Source organism: Fundulus heteroclitus, chromosome 12, assembly GCF_011125445.2.
Source record: "Fundulus heteroclitus isolate FHET01 chromosome 12, MU-UCD_Fhet_4.1, whole genome shotgun sequence".
Classification (NCBI taxonomy): Eukaryota; Metazoa; Chordata; class Actinopteri; order Cyprinodontiformes; family Fundulidae; genus Fundulus; species Fundulus heteroclitus.
This window is the reverse complement of record NC_046372.1, coordinates 2,227,451-2,251,222: the sequence shown is the minus strand read 5'-3', so window position 1 is coordinate 2,251,222 and position 23,772 is coordinate 2,227,451. Positions and strand designations below refer to the sequence as shown.

Here is a 23,772-nt window from a genome sequence, read left to right as displayed (position 1 = left end):
GCCAGAGTCACAAATGAGTGATCGAGAGAATCTGTGGAGGGAGGTGCAAGATTGGGGCGTTGGCAAGGAGGCCTTCCAACCTGACAGACTTTGAGCTCATCAAGAAAAGTACCAGACTCAAAAATAACCAGTCCAGGCTTGCTAAAAGCTGGTCAGCACACATATGAAGGGTTTGATCCTTGCAATGCCATCAAGGATTTCCCCCATACATTTATGGAGAAAGGTATACAGTGTTTTAGAAAACTAAACTTTCTACATCGTTGACGTGGTTTCATGGGGAGATGCTTATCTCACTTCCTATCAAAAGCAGTTTATGGTCGACTTAAATTCATTTTCCATTTAAATCTGCCAGCGGTATGAATCATTTTGTGCTTAATTGTAACAGTTCACATGTCCGATTGTCTTGCCAGGATGTTCCAGGAGCAAATGCTGAGGCCAGTTGTCAGTTCACACAAGTCAAATCTTCACTGAAGATCAGGTTGCTGCTGGATTACAATAGAGGCAAATGACTCAGTAGAAATGTTCTCAAACTGTGGACTTTCGCCTCCATCCGTGTGCAGTCCAGCCCCAGTGTTAAAAAAAACACTGCTGTGCTAAAAATGACGTATAACGTTGGCCGACGTTACTGTAAATAATCTGGAGTATATAAAATGGATCTTATCTGTAAAAATGGACTGCCAGATGAATGTGGTAATACCCTAGATTTATTTTGAAACGAGTGCGATTTACATCATTTTAATTAATCTTACTTCAAATAATTTGTTTCCATGTTTGTAGCAAAAAATACACAGCTTCTATTCAGGGTTTGCTAACCAAAGAAAAAAAAATGTATGTAAATAATAATCTTAAACCGAGACACAGAGACTAAATTACAATAAGCATTTAAATATGGGCTTCCTGACAGAGACAACGTCAGACTTCAACCCAATTCTATCACCTCGGGTGCTTCTGGCGTTTTGGCCTATCCTGGAATCCAGAAGTGTGGCGACGCTGCGTGAAGCAGCCAATGGCAGCGCACGAGGAAATGGTCTTGGAAGGCTGTCAGGCAGGGAGCAGTGAATGACCATATATGGTAAAATCTGCAGTCAGCAGGAATGGGCGGCAAAGGCAGAGGGAACTGAGCAATACAGAGGTCTTTGAGCACAAAAACTGACCAAAGTGTTGGGAAACACGCGGGATCAGATGCGCATCCAGAAGGTTTGTGCACCCAGACACAGAACTAAGCTCGGTTAAAAACTAAAGGCGGAGTGAAGGAGCACAAATATTGGGTCATTGTGCACACACCCTGGGATTACTAACAGCTAAGACTGAGCACAGGATGAATGGATCATTGTGGGACTGAATCCAAATTAAATATATATATAGCAGAGGCTACACACACACAGGTTGCAAAACAAATGTTTCACCTGAAACAAAGTAAAAAAACTTTCCAATGCCTCTGATTTTTTTGTTCCCCCCCTTGCAGATTTAAAATCAAAGCATTTCTAGTGATCTCCCTATAGTCCTCCATTTTCCTGTTAAGCAAATACAGAAAGGAATCACCAAATACTTGCTAGTTGCCATCACTCCCCACAACTTCCTTCATATGGAAATCAGGGAATAAATTAGCGGGTGTTCAGCCAAGAACGAGAAGGGGAGATTCAAAGCGCGAGGGAAGAGAAAGAAATCTGTTCAGGTGGACATCTGATCCACCCTCAGTATATGTCCATGGGTTCTGACAGAGTGAAATGACAATAATCATAGCTGTCCTGAGCCAAGGGAGCCTGCTGTAAAAAAAAATAAATACACATCCTATAGAGTCAGACAAAGAGCCACCCCAACAACATGAGCCTTAGACTTCCAGTTTGTTCAAAAACCTGCGAGAATCTCTGAATTATTGATGATTTTTTTTAATTAAAAAAAGATAAATGGGAACATAGGGATGTAGAAAGACATTGCCTCAAACTCCCATTGTTGCATCCACAGAACAATGGCTGGCGTAACTGTGAAAGGGGGAAGGAGCATGATTATACTTCTTACAAACTAAACCCCCCCGGCCCCTCCTCCCAATACTAAAATGTGATAACGACAAAAGGGCTTCAGAGGGAGTGAGCGCAGGACAAAGGCCCAAAGCAGCTGGCTGCCCACAGAGACGTACAGCTACACGGCACCAGCAGATGGGCTAGCAGGACAGATGCATCCTTGCCTTAGAGATGGGACGGGGTGAGAGGACCAACATAACACGAAACCCAAATAATTCAAGCTTCCTCATCGACACCTCAATGTATTCCTGTAATTCAAACACTTATTTCAGACAGTGATACGTTTTAAGCTTTGATTATGGCTTACAGCTGATATACAACATAGATTTGGAGTATCACGCCATGACAATAAGGAGAAATGTAATGTTATGGGCTACACATGGCACAGTAGTCACCAACTCCTTCTGCAAGGACGGTGCATCGCACATTATAAAAGTTGGTTGTTCGCAGAGTGCTGTGTCCAAGCATAGAAATGGAAAGTTGAGTGGAGGGAAAAAGTGTGAGTGTGTGTGTGTGTGTGGGGGGGGGTTCTTGTTGCTTTACACAAGCAAAAAGAACAACCGCAGCCTTAAGAGGACTGAAGTAAAGCCTGTCCAAGGGAATAATGGTGATGCACAGACACCAGATGGACTCACGGTAAAGACTATCACAGCTATGTTAAATTACATAACCTGTGAAAACACCAAAAATGTCTTTCCCAAGATTAAAGAGTGACGGGAATGTCAATGGTTTCAAATTCTCTTGAGTTTTCCAGCAGGACGGCCCACACTGCCAAATGCACCCACTACCTGGTTTAATTGCCATCGCTGTTCTTGTGTGGCCCGTTAGCTCACCTGCCTTAAACCTCAGAATCCATGGGCATCGTCAAGAGGAAGATGAGCGGGACCAGACCCAACACGACATTCAAGCTGAAGTTAAAGCGTCTTTATCCGTCTCCCTTAGAAGAAATGATTCCTGGCCACCGTTAAAGCAACCAGGGCTGATCACCTACTGCATATACTGTGTGGACATAGTTTTCAGCAGGCCAACATTTCAGTAAAATACCCTTTTTTAATTTAAGTCTTATAAAGTATTCCTATTTTCAGAGAAAATCAATTTTGTGGGTTTTTCTTTAAAAGCAGTTAGAATCAAAATAAACTGTCTAACTAGGATGGTGTCAAAATAACGAATAGTTTGATAATCACTGTAATAAAAATGTATTATTCAAAAGATACTCATTGGTGTCAATCTTACCACATTATGCCCAAATACCCCTTCGCATAGCAGCTCACCTGAATAAAACCATGAGCTGCTGCTGGAAGTTTTAAACTCTGCTAACATGACGAGTACATCCAGAATAAAAAAGAAGAAACAAAACCAATGCGAACCACTTTAGCTGAGAAGGAAAACACAAAAGTGTTGTCCGGCGGTACTTTCCCTGTGAAGCCGATGGACAGAAAAAGAATGAAATGGCGAATGATGCCTCACGCCGACGCTATGAGCCGACCCTGTGACGCCGATGCTCGACAGCAACTGTGGTTCCAATTAAAGCGGGACGACATTAATCAGCTGACGAATCAACCCGCTGCTAAAAAGTGAAACAACTAAACAATGCGCCTCTCCCTTCAAAAAGAAAACGTAAAAATATTGCATCATATTTTTTGCACTCAACTAGAAAGAACCCTATTTCTTTAAGGATTGTTGCCATCAAGAATAACATGGCACGAGTTTGAAAAGTTTGTATTGTGACAACTCAGGACTGTAATGAATCTATATAAGAGTCACAATTTGTAAAAAAAGAAAATTCTGATGAAGTTCTAATTTTCCAAGACGCACCAGTGGTTTGTTAGAACGGCGTCTCCCAGACAGAGTTCAGGCTGCAACACTAATTCACCGGATTGCAGTCTAGTCATACAGTCTTTTTAAAGCTGCATTGCCTGATGACGCTATGCTGATATTTCCAGAGGGACTCGCTTTTTGCACAAAAACTCCTTTGAGAATTGCACTTTGACAAAGTGCTGAAAATGGAGCTAAAGAAAAATAAAGCATAATTCAAAAAAAAAAAAAAAAAGGGAGTCTCCGTCAACCTTCAGAAAAAAAACAACATTCTAGTTCCTAAAACCATTTTCTGGAACCAAACGGTGAATCCAGTCAGGCTGCTGTGCTCTGCAAACCGTTTAGAGTCAGAAAAACACCAATCCAGTTCTTCTCACATGGCTACAGCTACAGTTTCTCAATGAACGGAGCATTGAAATGAGTCAAATACTACAAGCTGAAGGACTGGTCTTTCAAGTCCGTCCACCTAAATGTTAGGCAAACTAAAAATGATTCTGGTTTTTCTCCCCCCGGCGTCTGACTTCAGGCATCTGCTGAAGCAAAGGGAACCGTCTCCTGTACGGAGCAGATGTTAGCGGTGAAGAGCGGAGCGTGTTCTGCGGCTCCACCGCTGCAGCGAGCACAAAGATAGACCCCAGGAAAGACGGGCAGGAGGGACGTGAAAGCTCACCTCCAGCACAAGCCCTGCACTGAACGAGGCGCTGAGAGGTGTAAGCTGTGTGATGACAGGCCTGAGGATCCGGTCCCCACGCCAGAGCCGTCTCGTGTGACACGGCGGCGTAGCACTGTACGCTAATTACAGACCGAGGGTAGAGCTGTCAACAGGTAGCGCCGCTCAGTGTTCGGACCTGCAGCTCTGCCGGTGTCTGCCAGCGGCGAAAACCAACCGGAGAGGCTAAACAAATCAACCGTGATGACTTTTTAAATAGGACAGAGGCTAGTTTGACGTTTAGTTTAACCTCTGCTGCTCATTAATAAATCCCAATATAACAGCACAGTCAAAGACAAAAGGCCACATGTGCAGCGCGCCACTCGGCTTACATGACGACGCGCTGTAAAAAAGCGGTCTTGCCCGACAAAAAGGTCTAAATCTTAGAAGCGACTCCTTATATGGAGAAAGGAATCAGGACACAGTTGACTCCAGAGCTTTACACGTAAGGGCGTGTCAGGCAGCCCTGCAGGTAAACATTAATCCCAGAACAAGTCGACGGGACGCAGAGCCGCTTGTAAGAGGGAGTGTTCGTTACCAGTGGCTGTTTGTTTTCTTAAAAATGTGAAGAAAAAAAACCCTCTAAATTCAATATCCGCCTTACATTCATCCAAATATCTGTTTAACTTAATCTGATGCCGATAGATATAAGACAAAGAAGCAACGTAGGGATGCGGACTCAACGCCGACGCCGTTTTACGTCGAACCCAAAGCGGCCTCTTCCGTCGACTCGTCTACGACGGATACAAACGCGTCGAAGACCTACCTTGTGAAGGGGGAGAACGAGGAAAGCTCCACCGCCGCTGGCCTCGATAATTATGGCGACGAACTTGGGGTTGACCGCACAGAAGGAGCTGTCCCATGTGACCCTGGAGACGCGGATGTCGTCGTAGCATTGGTCATTCTTCACCGCCTGGCCAAAGACGTGACGGAATTTGCTCTGCCGTACAACTCGTCTCATATCTGCGGAGAGGGAGAGGCAATTTAGTACGCGCCGTCTGGCAAACCGGGACCTGCTTCGCTGAACTGAATAAAAAAAAAAAAAAAAACTTCTGCAAATTCTGCAAACGATAGTTACATTTTATGTGCAACACAATATTCCCCATAAGTATTACACAAATTTTCTATAGTAAAAAAACACTTTAGGAATAATCAACAGTGGAGCAACGAATCAAGAAACCCTGATGTTGCTAAAATTAAGATTACTATAAGCCTAGATCTTAGAGGGGTTTGTAAAAAATACTGTTTTTAACCATTAATGAGCATTAATCTGACCAACATGGTGCCTACAGGCAACAAGTAGCCACCGAGGACCACATGTGGTGCCCATGATCCTGTCCTAAAAAAGGACTGCATCTAAAACTTTATTTTATACCACTACTCTATTTGTTCACACTTTATTCACACAAGGCATGAAGAATTTGTTTATTTTACATAAAGTTAAGGTGAACTCTGACTCTTTTGGTTCAAAACGTCAGGACTGGTAGCACCAACGAAGTAGCTCTCAGTTTGAAAAAGGTTGGTGACCCCTGCGCTACATCATCTTACAACCTGCATATGGTTTTCAGGGTGTTGTTATTTTGCTGTCCTTCCAATGGGTTTACATTTTTTCTAAGGTTCTAAGAGTATTTATCGTGGTAACAGGACTGGGTGGTGATGCTGGGGGAGATACGGCATACCGAACCCAAACAAAAACAGAGTTTGCCGTCTGTTCGGGGAAAATCCTCCCCAAGACAACAAGCTTTGGAAAACACGTCCATTCAAAAAGGCTCGAGTCCCTCTGCTCTCTCTACAATAACAGACCACTTCCAAAGATAATGGAAAGCTGGCCAGAGTTATATTTATTTAAAACACAGGTCCAACATCACCTACGACTTACACAGGGCACAGCCGAACATCAATTGCTTCTACGAGCTCCTCAAAGCCTTATTCTGAAGAGCATTTTTGCTACGCCCCGCCAGCACATTTCCACTCTGAGTCACCATGAGCAAAGCTATCCACAGGATGTGGGGCATGTTTTGCAGGTGGTTTTCCCATTGTGTGTGTGTGTGTGTGTGTGTGTGTGTGTGTGTGTGAGAAGGGGGGGGAAGAAACATGACTGAAGCTTCTGCGGCTCGTTTTTCTGACACAAAACAAGGATTGCAACACAAGAAGCGAGCCGACTCCGCTGGAAGGTGGGAGCGGCCAAACAGCCTTCTTCCTACATGAAACAAAAGTAAAGTCACGCGGGACGGTCACTGGCATGGGGCGACGCTCGTTTGCTTACACCAATATTTACACATACGACACAATGCTTGGAGGGGGGGGGGGGGGGGGGGGGCGCGGCAGGGCCTTTTAACACAAAACTGGACGATAAGCTACCACACCAGTCAGGAATGTACCAAAACAAGTAAAAACGGGCACCGTCAGAAAGATTTCTCTCGCGTATCCAACACCGAATCTACTGGCGGCGGTGTCGAGCGCGCGTCGCCGGATTGTCGTGGACGTACACACGAGGAAGTTTCGTGTCGTTCTGCTCAACGAAGGTCAAAACGGTTGAAGGAAATTAACACTGACCTGAGGACGTTTTTCACTGGGGGACAACATGTTGGCGCCTGCATCAGGCAAACCAGATATGATGGCACAACTGCCTTCAGATCAGATTAAGGTGGGAATGCTGGTGTGAGCGGGGCTTAAGTAAGACGGGGGCTGAAGCATCTCATTGGGAAGGAATTTTAAATATAAATAATTTTTTTTTTTTTTTTTCATTTCTCCTTACCCACACTGTATGAAGCGAGCAGAATTTTTCGAGGTCCTTGGAAAAGCCGCCTGCCTACAGCACCACTAAACCAGAGCAGGCGAGACAGGAAAAACTCGCCCCCGGTTTCCACAGGGGGCGGCTCCGCAGACTTCTAGAGTAGCGCGCATAAGCAAATAGCTCAATGTGATGCTGCGACGTCAGCAGACGCGTTCTCCAGAAGGACAGAATAAATATAATGGAGAGCCGCATCAGACCAGAGGTCAACAGGTTGAAGGACTTTCTGTGTACACAAAGCTAAACACGACGACACGCTCTCCAAAAAGGGCAGAGAATGGTTCGGTAGATCTCAGGCATTTATCATTTATCAGCCGACAAATAACTCTTTTCCGTCAAGAACAGGCTCTGGCTTTCTTTTAAAAAGCCCTCGACAAGATATTCTGATTCTTTGTAAGACCAATCATTAATGCTTTTAGCAAAAGCTGCACTGATCAGTGTGAACAGACAATAGATGGATGTGACCAAGTCAGAATCACACAACTGCCATGATATTAAAAGCTTTAATGATTATTACACGTAATTATTTGCATTTGCGCCCCTCCTCCATAGCTGGACCTCAAACAATTGGCTGGTTTTGTCACAGAAGGAGATGTACATTTAGTTAAAATGTATGTTTTTGTCATTGCAGCCTCCGACGTTCGGCTTATTTCTGAAAGCCCTGCAGACAACCTAAACCTTTAGGTTTTGGTCTTCCATGCGTAAGTGTAAAGCACCACTGAGGAGTGGTTGTACAACCCAAAATCTACCCCTCCCCTCACTGCACGAGTGTTTCAGCATGTATTTGCCAATTTGAAACCATCAAAACAATGTTTGACTTGGACGTTAATGAAAAGGTAAAACATGACGTGCTCTTATTTCCGGCTCTGCTTTGCTAGTCTAGGTCTACGTAGTCCATTCAATGCTGGTACACAGCTACTCTGAACTTATTTCCTGCTTTGCAGTATTTTCACAAGGAGGGACTGCCGACTTATTATTATCAGCGTTGTACTCGTGGAAATGGGATCCAGGAATATTTAGTTGCGACAGGTTGAAGCTGCCCTGTGATACGGCCATTCAAATAAAAATACATTAAAAAAATAAAATAAAAATCACAGTACCTTCTAAGATTGTCGTAGCTGTTCCTTGCTCTTTAACAGATGCAGGTTTTAACTTCCAAGTTTAGCTTCATAAACTAGTGCAAAGTAAATTTTTATTTCAAGATAAATCAAGCTAAGCAGTCACAGACTGAGTTTACCCAAGTCTTAAGTGCACCATTGTGTATTTTTGCCAGTTTGTGTGAAGTACAACTAATCTGCAAACTAAATAAGATTTGCTCTAAGATGTTCTCTGGCCTAAATGATCTGTTTTTACACGTGACAAACTTCAGAATGAGACTTTACTGCAAAAAGAAAGAAAGAAAGAAAGACCTTCCATATTAACCACCTCAGTAGTGACTGGTGCCTTTTATTTAATGCAAGTTAAAAATAAAAGAGGGAAGTTTTGCTCCAAGAAGCCAGTTTGCAGAATTTCGCCCCTTTAACATCTGCTTTTATAGGAAGTGCGGAGGCCGTTTCTGTCCCTTCAGTCACGATGCATTTTAAAGCTAAAAACAATGAAGCACCAAACCCACCTCAGCACTGAACTGTCCTACAGTCAACATTTCCTCCTTTAAAAGACAACTTTGATTTTAAAACGCATGTTTGTTTAATCTGAAGTGCACATCGAAAGCACAACCTCAGGGACAGAAGACGTTTGCACCGACCACGTTTCACCTGTACCGTTATGACAGCAGCTACTGGCACTTTAAATGGTTTCCCGCTTTAAAAAAAAAAAGAAGTCCTTTCTGTATATGAATGGTCAGATTCAGCTCATTTGTCTATGCTTTTAGGTCTTTCTACAAAAGTTTGCCAGAGAAACTGTCTGGGTAACCTAAAGTAATTTAGTGTAGCCCCTCCCCCCAATTTTTGCTGCACACTGCTAGTCAGCGAGCTGAAAGAAGGGTGTTACGCTCTCCCCTTGATTACAGGTGAGACACATTCTTCTGTTTGTGAACATTTACGTCACTCCTCAGTCTTTAGGCAGAGGACTACGAGTGGCGTGTCTGTCAAGCAACCAGCAGCAGGCTAGCGACCCAAGCAGATAAGCTACCTAACCAACCAACCAACACCGACTGGTTTCTTTCGTGTTACTCTACAGAGAGCAGAATGGGCAACAACATTCTGCAGTCGGCCTTTTTGCTTTTAATTTTGGCGTAACTGCTGCGATATCAGGGTATTTTTTATTTAAACTTATGATAAAATCAAAAATACACTAGCAAATTCCTTGCATAACATTATTTATTACACTGAAGATGTGACCATTTCTGCAACTTTTAGAGTGATTCCAAGAAAAGTGAGATGTTCCTGGCTGACCAGCAGGGCCTATGGACACCCAATTTGATGCCTAAATAGTCAGAAGCATCATATTTAAGAATACCAGCTATAGTAACGTTTATTCTACATCGTACAGAGCTGCACTCTCAATGAATTAAGGAACATTTGTTAGCAAATTCTTCTCTAAACACCGCTACGTGCTTTAATGTCGCCGCTTGGCAAACGGTCTGAAAGTGGATGCCGTTTCATAGCGAGAAAAATTCACAACCATGGGCTGTTTAATCGTTTCTAAACTAGAATGGATCTGCTGGGATTTGGGGCTTGCAGACACAACACAGGCAGATCCGTGCAGGTAGCACGCCTCAACGCACAGGGAGGCTCAAAGATCTGTAGATCCCCGCTGCCCAGGCCTGCCGCTTACATCCTGCTGACATCAAACGACTACAGCAGAAAATCTGGAAGTTGGAGCACTTTTTGTTGCCATTTCATCTTCCCTTAAATATGCTTACAGACCCATTTTCCCACACTTAGCTTCCCCTTTCACGACGCGTACTTCAGCGATGCCACAGCCTCAGAGCGCTCCGCGTTGTCTCCGTCCCTTTTGGCCTTTTGTCATTAAAGACTGACTGCAGATGACCGGCGGCTAAATCCTCCTCTTGTAACTGAGGCCGCGTCGGAAAAACCAGATTCCAGTTAGATTCCAATGAATATCAGATAAGGAGCTCTCTATGGTTGAACGTCTACCCAACCCCACATGCCTGTGCGATATAGAGACTCGCTGACAAGTCTGACAACAACCAGAGTCAGAGAAAAGTCCATCAGCTTTCTGGTCGATCTTTACTCTATTGGAGATGGACATGTTGGAGCTTGTCCCAGATGAGTTACACGCTTTGACGGGGTGCCAGTTCCTCAGAAACTTTATCTACTATTTACAAATACAAAGACTTTAGCTCTCCGTATTTTCAACTTCCTTAGGTTGAAACATAAATACGGGCGCTAGCTAAGGTCTGGAGGTCTAGTGTGAAACTGGCCCCGCTTTAAGCTGCCCTCCAGCTTAACCCCCTCCTTCCTAAATGCAACTTTCGGCAGCGTGAGACTTAAAACTAAACGTCTTATCCTACTTAAGTCCTGGTTTAACACGGATCACTTTATAGTAATACGAAAGCAATCAAAACAGGAATGTTCTTATGTTTCTTTAATGTTTCCAAAAGTGTGCACGCATGTATCAGGTTAGAACTACATGAAAAGCCACGTAAGTAGAACATCTGCCTGCTTACAGCTCTAATCCTATATAAAAAAATAAAAAAAATGTTCTGAATACAAAGCCGTCGCCTCCTCTTCCTGGCCATCCACTTCCCCCTTCCCCCAATAAATTATGCACAGAACAGCCCTGCGCTTCAGCACACGTCGCTGGTTTTGGTGGGAAAGAAAAAAAGCAAGAAATGACGGCACCTGTCTGAAGTGCCTCGCTACAAAGGAACCACAGATGACGCGTCTGCTTCACCTACCAGTCAAACATGCCTCAGGTCACGTCATGCCGAGAATTATTGCCGTTATTTTATGTTTCATTAACCAGGAAGACTGTACTGTAAGGCGGGGCGATGAATCCATTTAATCGATTAAATCGAATTTACAATTTATTAAGATTTGATTTTTTGGAAAATCTGGATTTTATTTTGTAAATGCACTCATCGGGCTTCCATGAAGAGAATAGCATGCAATGCTGAATATGCATTTTGGAAAATATATTGTCAAAATATTGTAAAGAGGAAACATTTTTTTTAACCATAAGACAAGACATTTATTCATTTGCTGTCTTTAAAATTAGAGTTACACAAGTGAAGTGAAGCCTGTTCTTAGCTCATTGTGCAATACCACATGCGACAAACATTTCGTTATAATTTCACTGTTTACAATGGCAGGGCCGCCATCTTGTTTAACAAGCATGTTTTACAGCTTGTATTTAATTGCACTTTGAATTCAGGTCAACTCCCAGACAAACTGCTTGACAAAAGCAAGTTTTTTAAATTATTTCTTTCATTTCTTTTTGTGAAATAAAAGGGGAGGGGGGAATTGATTAATCTGATTTAGTATAATACAATCAGAGATTTTATTTTTAAGCCATATTGCCCAGCCCTATTATATAGTAATCATAAAGCTCATTTAAAAATGACATCCTGGCAGGTAGGACAGCTTTAAAATACAACACACAAACAAACCATACGCATTGTAAATCAAAGGTCGCTAAAAATAAGGAAACTAAAACCAGTCCAAACCAGTTAACAAAAAAAAAACAAAAAAAAAAACTAAAGAATATCCAACAATTGCATCCACATAACGTAAAAGTTGATACTGTGATACAATCCATCTTGTAGCTCTAGTTTTTAAGTTATGCAACTTCTTTTCATTACTATAACTTGTGTGTAACTGTCCGCGTTCGCCACTGTCACACCCAAATTTCCCCATTGTGGGACAATAAAGGAACTTCTTTAATATTAAGTTTAACCTTTAGCTAGCTGTGTAAACAAAAAACAAACAGAAACAACTTAGTAGTACAAGATCCTCTTCATCTACAAGGCTTGTTTCAACAGGAAACGTCCTGTATATACTAAGCGTGCTGGTGGTAATGACATTCCTGTCCATTTGTGCTAGAAAAAGGAATAAAGAAAATGGATGGATGGATAATAATAATAAACACCTCATGTACATGGACATTTCATATTGAATCCTTTTTCCTTTCTTGCGTTTTCCTCCTGACCAAGTAGCCGGGATAACATCTGAGCCCTGATTGGCCACCAGCGGAGGTACGTCATTTGTGATAAAGAGACAAAGCAGTTCTTTCCAAAGAACATGTTATGGCAGGAAGAGGTTTTGGTTGTTTCAAATTCAAAGTGCCATTTTTTACAGAAACAGTCAACATGTGTGAAAACTACAACTACACCAATATCATGTGAGCAAAGGTTGACCACAGCCCTCACAGCAGCGTCATGCTGCAGTCCTCAGAACCAAGTGCTCCACTGCGTCTTCTGCTTGGTTTGCCTCTGCTTCCTGACCCACTTCCTCTGTCCACAAAGCTATAGGAAGGAAGACAGGCCGCGCGCTTCCAGAGGCCTCGCGTTGCACCATGACTAGCGGAGCCTGCCGTGTCTGAAATGGCTAACAAATCCAAACACAGCCGGACTACTGTTGACTCGTCGGCTGCCCTGCCGATCAGCCTTCACCTCCTTTACAGCGAAAACCGCTGATAGCAAATATACAAATATTCTGGCACTCTAGCCTTAGAAATCAAACTATCTTAAGGACAGGGATGGGAAACATGCAAAGAATTAAAGCTGGAAGATTTACACACAACTATGACGGGCTAAACTACCTGCTTTACAAGTAAAAATGATTTAAGACTGCAAGCCCATTCCTTCCTTAATCATCTTTCCTAGAACCTTAAAAGGTGGATCAGCTTAGAACCGTAAACCTGCAGAGAATCAGAAAACGTCACTACCCCGAGAGTGAAATAATTGGGTTGTTTCAGCCACTGGCTTTACAGGTACATCTGAAATAAAAATGCAAAAACAAAGAGCTCTAATAGAAGCACCCTATTTGAATAATTGCACATCGCCAAGACCATCCTACCTGCTCTTCAGGGGGAAACTGCGTGAAAAAGAAATCTCTAAAATTCACTCTGGTCTTATTTCTTTCTGCTGAGGCCGTCCTCTTCTTCTCATAAACATGAACGCGGTTTGCTTTTTGTGACTCTCAGCAACATACAGTGAAAGCGGCGGAGCTACAATGAACGGCTAACACCAAAGCTAGCCGCTAAGCTAACTGCTGATAAGTACTGTCCGAATAGTGCAGTCAGTAAGGAAGGAGGTAGGAAAAGTAGCCTGTATGCTCCCTCCCACGGCCAGTTTAGCCTAGGAACCCCGCGGCGTCCTTTACTGGCGCTAAGAACCCTTTAGGTGTCCCACAATTCTTTGCGTGACATGACGTATCAGCACAGCCCCAACACGTAAATCAAGGAAAATGTCCGCCGTAAAGAGATGGCGCACTTCACAGTTAATTTTCGGATTTGACTCGCATCATCCATGTGCGTTTCCGTCACGCAATGACGTCTATAATTAAGGCTATTCGGATACAGCTAAAGACTAGAAGTGCGCACGCCCAGCAAGCGGAAACTAACAAAGAACGAGCGCGCGCACTGGCGTTACGTGAGCGCGTCAGAATGATTAGCACGTGGGACAACGATAAATAAGGCAATACCCCCAGAACTTAGAGGAACAGAGGGGAGTGAGAGCAGGACCAAAAACTCTTAAACCCCTGCCATTCAGGGCGAGGAGCAGGGATTGGTCAGAGTTTTTACAAGCCTGCAGCTCCCACAGAGATCTATCTTTTTAGCCTGCTTTTTCTGAATACTCAATGTATTGGCTACTTTCAGGATGGAAGGACGGTTTTACCCATTATTAAAAAAAAATCTATAGCTTTAAGTAATCCTTTGTATTGCAGCACCCATTTACATTAACCTTAAATTAGGAGATAATTTCCTGTCATTGAACGAATGCGTGAAAACTAGCATAAATAAATAAATAAATAAGTCACCTTTAAACCATCATGTTAGCTTGTTTTGAGCATACGGGCACAATTTAAACAAAAATAATGCATCTTTGGTTGCAATGGTCGGGCTTGTTTTGGAGTCATCTGAGCTCCCCTCCTGTTTAAATCAGGAATTCACCGAGAGGCAAAAACAAGATTATTTCCCCCACCACCTTGTCTGTCGGAGACGGACCGAGCCCGAAAGCATTTCACACTGACAATCCTCCACGTGTTACAGCCAGAAGCAGCGGACCGGGAGGAGGATGTGCCAGACGCATGCAGCTGGGATCAGAGCCGCCAAAGCCAGAAAAAAACCATTCATCTCCCCCCACCCACCCTCCACCACTACCTCCCCTGAACCGCCGCTTTGTGTTTTTTAAAAACTGGGTCAAGGCATCCATCTCTGCGGAGACATTTTATTGGGGATGTCTGATTTCTCTCCTAACGGTCTCTGTGGGAAGTAAGAGAGTCAAACCGCGGCATTTTTCCGTGTGTATCAGCTATTGTTCGGCTAGAGAGAGAAAGCCAGGGGCCAGGGTGCGGTTGTGCTGACTGAACCCTCGGTCTGTGTGTGTGTGTGTGTGTGTGTGTGTGTGTGTGTGTGTGTGTGTGTGTGTGTCTATCGCTCCGGAGATAAGTTTTCCTGCCGCACTACAGTTAAACCCACCCCACCCCGCTCGATAACGTCCACCAGCCCCGTTTCACCTTCAGGAGTTGTCGACAGGAACGCACACATTTTGCACTTAAAGCCGTAATTTATTTGCGGGGGGGGAAACTTCTCAAAGACGTCGGTTAATAGCTGCCTCGCAGGCCGCCGCTAGCTAAGAAACAATCCCCCCCCCCCCCATCAAAACCTACTATCCCGATTCATTTTAGCTAGCGCCTGCACTTTCCTGTCTGGACTGCTGCGGTTAGGTGGGGAGGGAAAAGAAGAGCACCGGTGGCAATGTAAGATAGAAATATTTCACGCAAAAAGACTGATACAAAACAAACGATGTGTTTCTTACCTTCCTATAAAGGGGGGAAATAATAGTATTCCTGAAAGGGAAATGATAGAAGACAGGCAAACGCGGATCCCACTTTATTCCTCCCTCGTCCAGAGCCGCTGCTGACACAACAAGCCGTTCTGTGCTCTTTCGCCTCTCTGTCACAAGCCCCGCCCCCATCGCTCCTTATAAGGTGTCGTGTTTAGCTTAGTTTCCTTTGACGGACAGTTCCATCAGCCAATCAGGGATATGGAATGAAGGGATCGGAGTTCACGCTTAGTTTTTTTTTGTTTCTGACGTGATGGGAATTATGGCTCTTTTCCGGGATCCGGATTGTTTTGCTCAGTTTACCAACAAGCGCCGACTCTGGTGGCTCATATCTCTTAGTGTCGCGTCTAGCTTCGAGGATTAATCCAACTTTTAATAATAAATTAATAGGAATGCACAGATGCCTATGTAAAAAAAAAAAGCTCTTCTGCGCAATGTAACTGTGTCAGTGTCTTTTTTTTATTCAATTCTTTCAACACAGTTTTGACTTCATCAAATGACATTTAACGACATATGCAAAGTATATATATATACGTACTAATAATTGCAATTAACGAGCATTACAGGCCATGAACCGATCACCAAAACGAATCGGCCCGTTGTGCTGACTCAGTTCAAGCGACACACCACTGCTTTCTTCGGGACAGGTTTTCCCAGAGGTAAGCTAGGATTTGATGTAAAATTAACTATTAGCTATAGTTTGTCATCTATAGAACAGCATGCCATATGTTTGGCTAATTATTTTGTAAATTGTTTATAATGAACTCTAATTACCCAAAAAGAAACGTCCCAAGCACGTCCCAAATGTTTTTTTTTTCTTATTTGTTTTCTCTTTATTTACATGTTTTAAACAAATGCTTCCCTCATACGTGTTTACTGGAAATCTGCACAAGAAGAAAAACAAGGTTGAGCTACATGTGAGACAAATGCAGAGATTGGGGGGGGGGGGGGGTTGAGCAACAATAAAACGTGCATGTAAAGGTGATAGAAGCAGAAAATGGAGTTTGAGATTGTTTTCTGAGTGGCGAATATGCAGAGAAGTCTATCAGATGAAAAGCTTCAAACAGGAACATGAATAGATTTTCCAGTTTAAAATTATAAATACAATCATTTTCATCCTCATGGTTTGTTTCCAGCTTCAGCATCGTGTTTTAAAGTCAAACTTTGGCCCAGACATGTAAGGTTGGACCTCTGTTGACTCTAATGCAATGTGAATGCTTTAAAATCAGCATTGAAGTCTGTCAAAAGTCACTCATCTACATAGAGTTTAATAACGCCAGCTGTCTTGTGACGTCATCAACCCAAATACAGACTAAGCTCAGTTAAAAGTTTCTTTGGTACTCTTTTAAAAAACTTTGTATTTTGTGAAGTCCTGCTGTGGAAATCACTTTATTACCAAGACCAGAAGTGTTTTACTGTGCATTTGACATTGAAAAAAAAAATACACACCCCTGGTTAGTAACTTTAATTGTAAATTATGGCCATCGTGATTGTCCTTTTCCTATTAACTACATAGATTTTATCTAGATATATAAATAAAAAAAATCTTAAAGGATACAATTTCGGTTAAGTGCAAAAGTGCCCCAGAAGATGGCGTTATTCTGCAAATTCAGAGTGAAGTGGACTCCATGTTGCACAGGGAGCTGCAACCTTTATAATCCAAAGAGCCATATTTGCCCTCAGTCCAACAAAATTAAACTCAGTTAGAGCCGCTGATATTACATAACCTGTTGAAAAAAATATGACTTAATATTTTTTATATCGACTGTAGGAAATGTGTTATTTATAAGCAACTAACAGTTTATTTCCATTTTTAGGTTTTAAAATAAAGGAAAACATAAAACTTTTAAAAGAAGAGGAGGGATACATTTTCTTCTGTTATTTGTGAAATTACGTGAAAGCACATAATCTCCAACCATTGAAAAGAAAAATAGATCTTTAAAACATGCTTTTAGTGTCATTCTGTTGTATAAATGCAATTTAATTATTTAATAAAAACTTATAAAAACATAAATTTGTTATTATAGCTGTTGGTTCTTTATCATTTTTAGCCAAAGTTATCAGGAGTCACTGTGGCTATGGAGCTGCAGGTTGCACACTCCTGCTACAGCAGATTCGACATTTAAAAGATAAAGCATACTTTTTTTCCCCAGCAATTGAGGTAATGTCTTTATTATCCTGGTAAGAACTATTTATTTGATAGTTTGATCACATGAAGAGTGAGGGGTAAATGAAAAAATCCTGAATCCTATAGAGAGCTTAGGCAAGTTCCTAACCTTATGTCTAAGGGAGTTTAAAAAGAGAAGTTGAGATTATTACGATGATCATTAGAAAAGCAAAGTGCAAAAGTGTATGTCCCCTTTCAGTTTTCTGCTCTTCTTGCTTTTGTCACTCTTACGTGTTTCAATTGATCTAATTTCAATATCAGACAAAGACAACCTGGGTAAACAGCAAAATCAGTTTTACATTAATTACATTAATTAAATGAAAAAAAAATCTAAATCAACCTGGCTTGATAAGAAACAGAGCTACTCTTCTTGTTTAATCATTGATTTACTGTTAATAACATAACTTTTTTGGAAAGCTGAGTTTAATTTCAGAAGCCACAACCAGGCATGAATACTGCTGACCTGTAGTCCAATAAAAAAAATCCCTTAAATCAGTGGTTAACAAGTCCAGTTTAGTTGTGTTTGGCTCTCAAGAACTAGCGTTAGGCACGACTGACTTAAACAGAACCTGTCTGACAACATAAATTAGGCTGAAATGTGTCAAAAAGTGACATGTTATTCTCCGAAAGGGAGAAATTCAAGAGCAGATGAGGGGAAAAAACCCTCATTAACATCTGTCAGTCTGGAAATGGCTACAAAGCCATTTCTAAGGCTTTGGGACTTTAGTAAACAGCGAGAGAAACACTATCCACAAATGGAGAAAACACAGAACAGCGGCGAACCTTCCCAGGAGTGACCAGGCTGCCAAAATTACTCCAAGACTGCATCAATCATTCATCCAGTAGGTCACAAAGAATCCAGATCAACACTGTAGACCTCCTTTGCCTCGGTTAAAGTTAGTGTTCGTGATTCAACAAAAAGAAAGAGATTGGGCAAAAAGATGGCCTCTGTGTACGAGTTAAATGGCCTTATCTACTGACCGTCTCATATTTGCCAACAAACCTCTGGGTGATCTTTAGGAAACGTACCATGGACTGACGAGAACACAGTGGATCTTTTTGGAAAGGTGTGCGTCTCGTTACAACTGATGTAGAGCCAACACAGCTTTACAGAAAATTAACATAATTTTGAAAGTAAAATATAAAGTGGGAATGTCAATTTGAGACCTTAACTTCAAGGCCACTTTGGTTTTGCCAAAAGATCCAAAACATCACATAATTATGGGAAATGCTAAAAAAAAAAAAAAAAAAAAAAAAAGGTTTTGGAGTGGCCTAGTCAAAGTCTGGACTGAAATCCAGTTGAGATGCCAAGGAATGACTCCAAACAGGCCGTTCCTGCCAAATAATTAAAAAAAAACCCTTCAAAGCGGCTTAAATGAAACAATTCTGCAAAGCAGGGTGGACTTAAATCTCTTCAAAAACTCATTTTTAGTTTTGCAAATGCTTGACGGCAGTTCTTGCCGCAAACAGCCATCAGGTTTAGGGAGCGAACACTTTTTCAAACAGGGAAAAGTTTTTCCCCACTGATACAGAATGTCATCATTTGAACACTGTAATCTGTGTTTACCCTGGTCATTTTTGTGTGATCTTCAAATGTGATCATCTCAAACATGTAAAATGCAATTAAAAATAATAGAAAAAGAAAACACACCTGTAATGGGGCAAATACTTTCCCCCACAGCTCTGCGCACTGTAGTTACCATAACGTCGACGCCCTTACCTCGCCTCACCGACGGCTTCCTCTCGACGGCCTTGTCTGGGGACTTTTGAACCGAGTCAAAAGCCGCCTTCATCTGTGCCACCTTGACGGACTGGGCCTGCTCGTCAGCACACTTGACTTCTGCCGGCTTGGGCCGGTCATGGTGCTGCAGCTTCTCATGCAGCTGAATTGTCTCCTTTATGAGGTCAGAAACAGGCCTGGGCCTCGGAGGGCTCTGGGACTTGTCCCTCATTGAGACGCTGTCTTTCTCACTGTAAGGTTGTACGTCACTTCCCTCTGCTTGAGCCTTTTCTGAGTGCAGACGCCTGACCTCCGGCTGGGTGCTGCGTCCCTGACTGATAACTCCTCCATCTGCGACCAAAGTTGCAGCGGCATCAGCAGGTGGTGCAGCAGCATCTTCAGGAAGCTCTCTTGCCACCTGCCCACCTCCCTGCAGAGCGCCTGCTCCGTCAGTGACGGATGTTTTGTTATTTGTTTCGGTCTTTATCGATGAAGGTTTTCCAACCATGTCAGAGTCCGCCTTCTCCTCACTGAGTATCCGCGAGGAGTTTTCAATTTGCCCGCCGCTCTCTGTTGGCGTGGACTCCGCCGAGGAAGGTTTAGATTCCCCGGCGATCACGCCACGCTGCTCACATGATGTTGTCTTGTGTGAAACAGCTGATTGTGAGCTGTTTGAAGACAAGCTTTCAGGGGGGCCCGTGTCTGACCTTATCTCAGCATCTGCCTTCACCCAATCATCTGCCGAGTTGATGTTCGCGGCCCTCGGGCGACGCGGTTCAGTTAGTAAGCGCTCACACGTAGCAGGCTGAACGCAAAGCGAATCTGAGGTTGGGTTTTGAACCGCCGTCGTCTGTTTCACCTCTCCGTTCTCACCGTGGGAATCTTTTGATGCGGGGTTTGGTTTGGGTTGTTGGCTTGGAGTCATTTCTGTGTCGCCCTCAGGCGGGTCGTTCTCGCTGCTCAGGGGCGCAGCTGATGCGCTTTCAACGATCTGCTCTGCGTCCACGAGATCTTGCCTCGTTTCAGTGTAAACTTCTTTTATTTTAGCCAGCGATGGGGTTGCCTCTGTTTTGTTTCTCTTCAGCAGCTTCTCTAGGATAGAGCTCGGCTCAAGATCCGAGGCTGCAGTTGGCGCTGGCTCCAGTGCCATGGCTGTGTGATCAGCGTACGAATGCTGCATCTCTGTCTCCATCTCACATACATCAGTCACCTTTGGCCCAGCTGAGGAACAGTCACCTAAACCATATTTTAGAGCGACTTCCTTTTCATTAATCTCTGTTTTCTCCTCTGGGGTTCCCCCTTGAATGGTATCACTCATGTGTAATAAAGACTCCTTCTGGAGTCTGTTTTCCAAAGGATGTGGGGGCCGAGCTGGAGGCGGTTCCTTCCTCTCAGTTAAGTAGCCGACTGTTCCTGTGCGGAGCTTAGTATCCTCGTTTCCAGCTCCAGCCATCATAATTTCATTCAGGTCCTGAACAAGCAGCGGCCCACTTCCTGTATGAGCTCCATAGGCGCAGGTCTTCAGCATCACAGGGTCGTGCTCAGAGTGTCCAAAAGAGCTTGCATCCTCTGAGTTGTCATCTTTTTGTGGGGGGGTTTCCTCCGCCTGATGCTCCATCCTGGTCTTCGTAGATGCTCGAAGCTGCTCCGCAGTTTTCCTCCTGGTTTTGTTGATCCTGGATAATTTGTGCGTTGCTTTACGCCTGTCTGTTCCTGAGGTACTCACGGGGTTCCTCTCCGTCTCATGTGGAGACAGAGGAGGAGTCCAGCCTCCCTCTACTTGTTCACCTCCGCCCTCCTTTTCTGCAGCCCCTCCCTGTCTCACCTCCCTCGCAGTGTGCTGACTCTCGCACAGCCTCTCAATGGACGTTATTGTCGGTTCATAGCTGGGGTTCTCGTTCAGATGATAGCATTCTGGCTCATCTGACTTTTTCCCATCGTCTTCTTCACATGAACTTTCTTTCTCCGTGATCTCACCTGAACGAGTACCCAAACCTCCTAGTTCACTGCATAACTTAGTTTCCTCCAGCTGCTCGTCAGGAACCGGCTCTCCTCCTTCAGTTTTGTCTTGGTTCTGTCCCATATTGGTCTGCAGAGAAGGATAATGAAGTTAACCTCACAGGACAGAGGCACTGAATGATACTCTGATGTGTCGAATGTCTGGAAGCACTTTAAACCTGAGCCCTGAAACGCTTCCTCTCTTTTTTACGCAGAACGATCTCATGTGAGATACTTGGCCCATTATTACTAGCTCAAACCACAGGATAAGCTGCACTCTGAAAACTGCAGGGCCATTTGTGTGACCAAAACTTTGGGTTCAAGCTGTTTGGGGAGAGCTTTGGTGGCTTCAATCCAGAACTGGGTCTAAAATTACGACAAACTTTGTAAGAGACAATCCGTTTGTCATGATCCTTGGGGCTTTTGTGGTAATTTTAAGTCGATGGCTTTAACTCTTAGTTACCTTTGCAGATCTTAGTTCCTGTTTTATTTTGGTAATTTGTCTTTCCTGGTGCTCTGGGCTCCATTTACCTACAGTTTTCCTTGTTACGTCTGTTCACGTGTTTTTTTTTGTCCCTTTTTGATCCTGATTCTGCCTACATCCTGCTTGTATTTGGGTCTTAAGCAGCAGTTGGCTTGAAACAAGAAGATCTCGTTTTTAAATGATAGTTCACTTTCTTTTTTGGAACTTGTGGTGATTTCTCTGTGCATTGTCAGAAAACAGACATGGTAAGTTATTTGCACCTATTAAATCGCCCTTGTATGTGTGCATTGTTGTCTACGCTGGTCTTCTCTATGTTGCATTCTGATGCGACCTGCCCAGGGTGTACCGTACCTATCACCCATTGACAGATACAGATCGTCTCCCATAATCCCCAGCAGTCTGCAAAAATTTGCAGGATATAGAACATGAATGAATCACTCATCTAAACTCAAATGATAGTTGTGTAGCAATCCAAGGTTAGATGGATAATATGGATTAGTGATTTAACACTGTTTTTTTTTTTTGGTAGTCCAACACATTCTCAACCTTTTTTGTATTAAAACAGTCCATTGGTCCATATTTGACTCACAATTTGGTTAGCAACACATCTCACATTTTTTTTAGCCCTTAAACACATATTGTTGTGTACTCGGTGTCTCTAGGAGAGCAAAAAATGTGAATGTAGTCTCTCCAGGAGCTGCGTAGATAACTTTATATTCTGACTGGGTCATATTTTTCAATACATTCAGTTTTATCTGTTTTCTATTAAGTTTATTTGAACTATTCCGTCACAGTATTTGCTGCAGAGCTGCTAAACCAGGTTGCCAGTCTTGCATATCTGCTATTTTTACCCCCCCCCCCCCCCCAAAGGGGCTAAAGGTTACCGTACTCTGTGACTGACAAAAGATGTTCGATTTGCAGTCTGATTAAACTCATCAAAATAAGTTGCTATTTCAGTGTTTAAAGACTAAACTGCACTTTATTTGATTAAACATAACATATGGGGTGGAGCAGAAAGACGGGCTTACCCAGGGTGCCACTAATGTCAAAACCAGCACTGTGCACACGTGTTACAGTCATAAATCTTCACTGATTTGCCAACATGTGACTTGTTGAACTGACTGAGCGCCAGTCGCTGCTTTTTTTCCCTCCATTGGATATTGCCTAAAGACATTATATTAGCACTTAAAACATCTCTTTGGAAGCAACTGAAACATTCCACTCAGACATCTGGGCGTTCTCTGTTCATGATGCTCATAAAAGTTTGATAAAGTTTGTTTTAGCGCTGATGAAGAACCCCGGGAGCTGGAAGGAGGCATGTAATGATCTTTTCCATGACATTGTCTAATTGCTAAATGAGTTTGGACAAACAAAACTGCAGCAGTAAGCAGAGCAACTTGCGCAGCACAATGAACAATGATTATGTCTGGAGCATGAGTCTGTTTCCTCTCCCGTGTCCTTATGCCCTGCTTGTGTGAAAACATATGACTGACTGTTGTCTTCTCATCTGACAGCCCAGCTCATCAGCCAGATCCACAGTGAAACACCCAACACACCGAATGAAGGAGGGCATCGGTAAAACGGGGAAAACATTGTCATATAGTTTTTTTTTTCTCAACATCAGGCTGAAGTTGCAGGGGATTTTACTTTTATTGATCATTCTCCAGCCTCTCCGCATCTTGTTGGGAACTCCTTCCCTCGGGCAAATTCTTCCTCTCTAACAACTGGTTCATTATTTTGTCTCAAGCTCCCTGAACTGATCATTTGATCACCATGTGCTCCGCAGCTCTAACATACTCAGATATACAGGAATTTGAGAGCAGAGAACCAAGCAGTCTCTCTCACAGACTAAAGTTTTAGAGTCTCTAGACGGCAAAGCTTTATTTGCTCGATCGGCTGAGATAAAGCCGACAAAAATATGGTCCAGTTTACATCCACGACAACTCAATGTTCCTGCTATATGGCGAATATAATATCGGTCGATTATCATAGGCTGCAGCTGACACTTACCAGTTAGGAATCCTTGGCCAAGTCGATCGCTCTCGCTTAGGACTGACACAGTGCTCTTTGTTGGTTGTTTGGTGGCGATCAG

At 43.1% G+C, this 23,772-nt stretch overlaps 1 protein-coding gene across 1 annotated transcript; it reads right to left on the bottom strand.

Annotated features, from left to right (window-relative positions):
• Positions 1-933: 933 nt before the first annotated feature.
• LOC118564722 lies at positions 934-23,772 on the bottom strand. Its single transcript, XM_036143560.1, has 4 exons — positions 23,691-23,772; positions 19,199-21,287; positions 5,312-5,508; positions 934-1,038 (listed from the first exon to the last, which is right to left on the bottom strand). The coding sequence occupies exons 2-4, from the start codon at positions 21,279-21,281 to the stop codon at positions 934-936; spliced, it is 2,385 nt and encodes a 794-aa protein (XP_035999453.1). The 5' UTR covers positions 21,282-21,287; positions 23,691-23,772.

What these genes read in the sequence shown, in the direction of transcription:
- LOC118564722 (XM_036143560.1), bottom strand. Translation starts at nt 21,281, where the DNA reads ATGGGACAGAACCAAGACAAAACTGAAGGAGGAGAGCCGGTTCCTGAC. An exon ending in GAAGCCGTCGGTGAGGCGAG is followed by an intron (nt 5,509 to 19,198) that starts GTAAGGGCGTCG and finishes CCCTCTCCGCAG; the next exon opens with ATATGAGACGAGTTGTACGG. An exon ending in TCGTTCTCCCCCTTCACAAG is followed by an intron (nt 1,039 to 5,311) that starts GTAGGTCTTCGA and finishes CCTGCCTGACAG; the next exon opens with CCTTCCAAGACCATTTCCTC.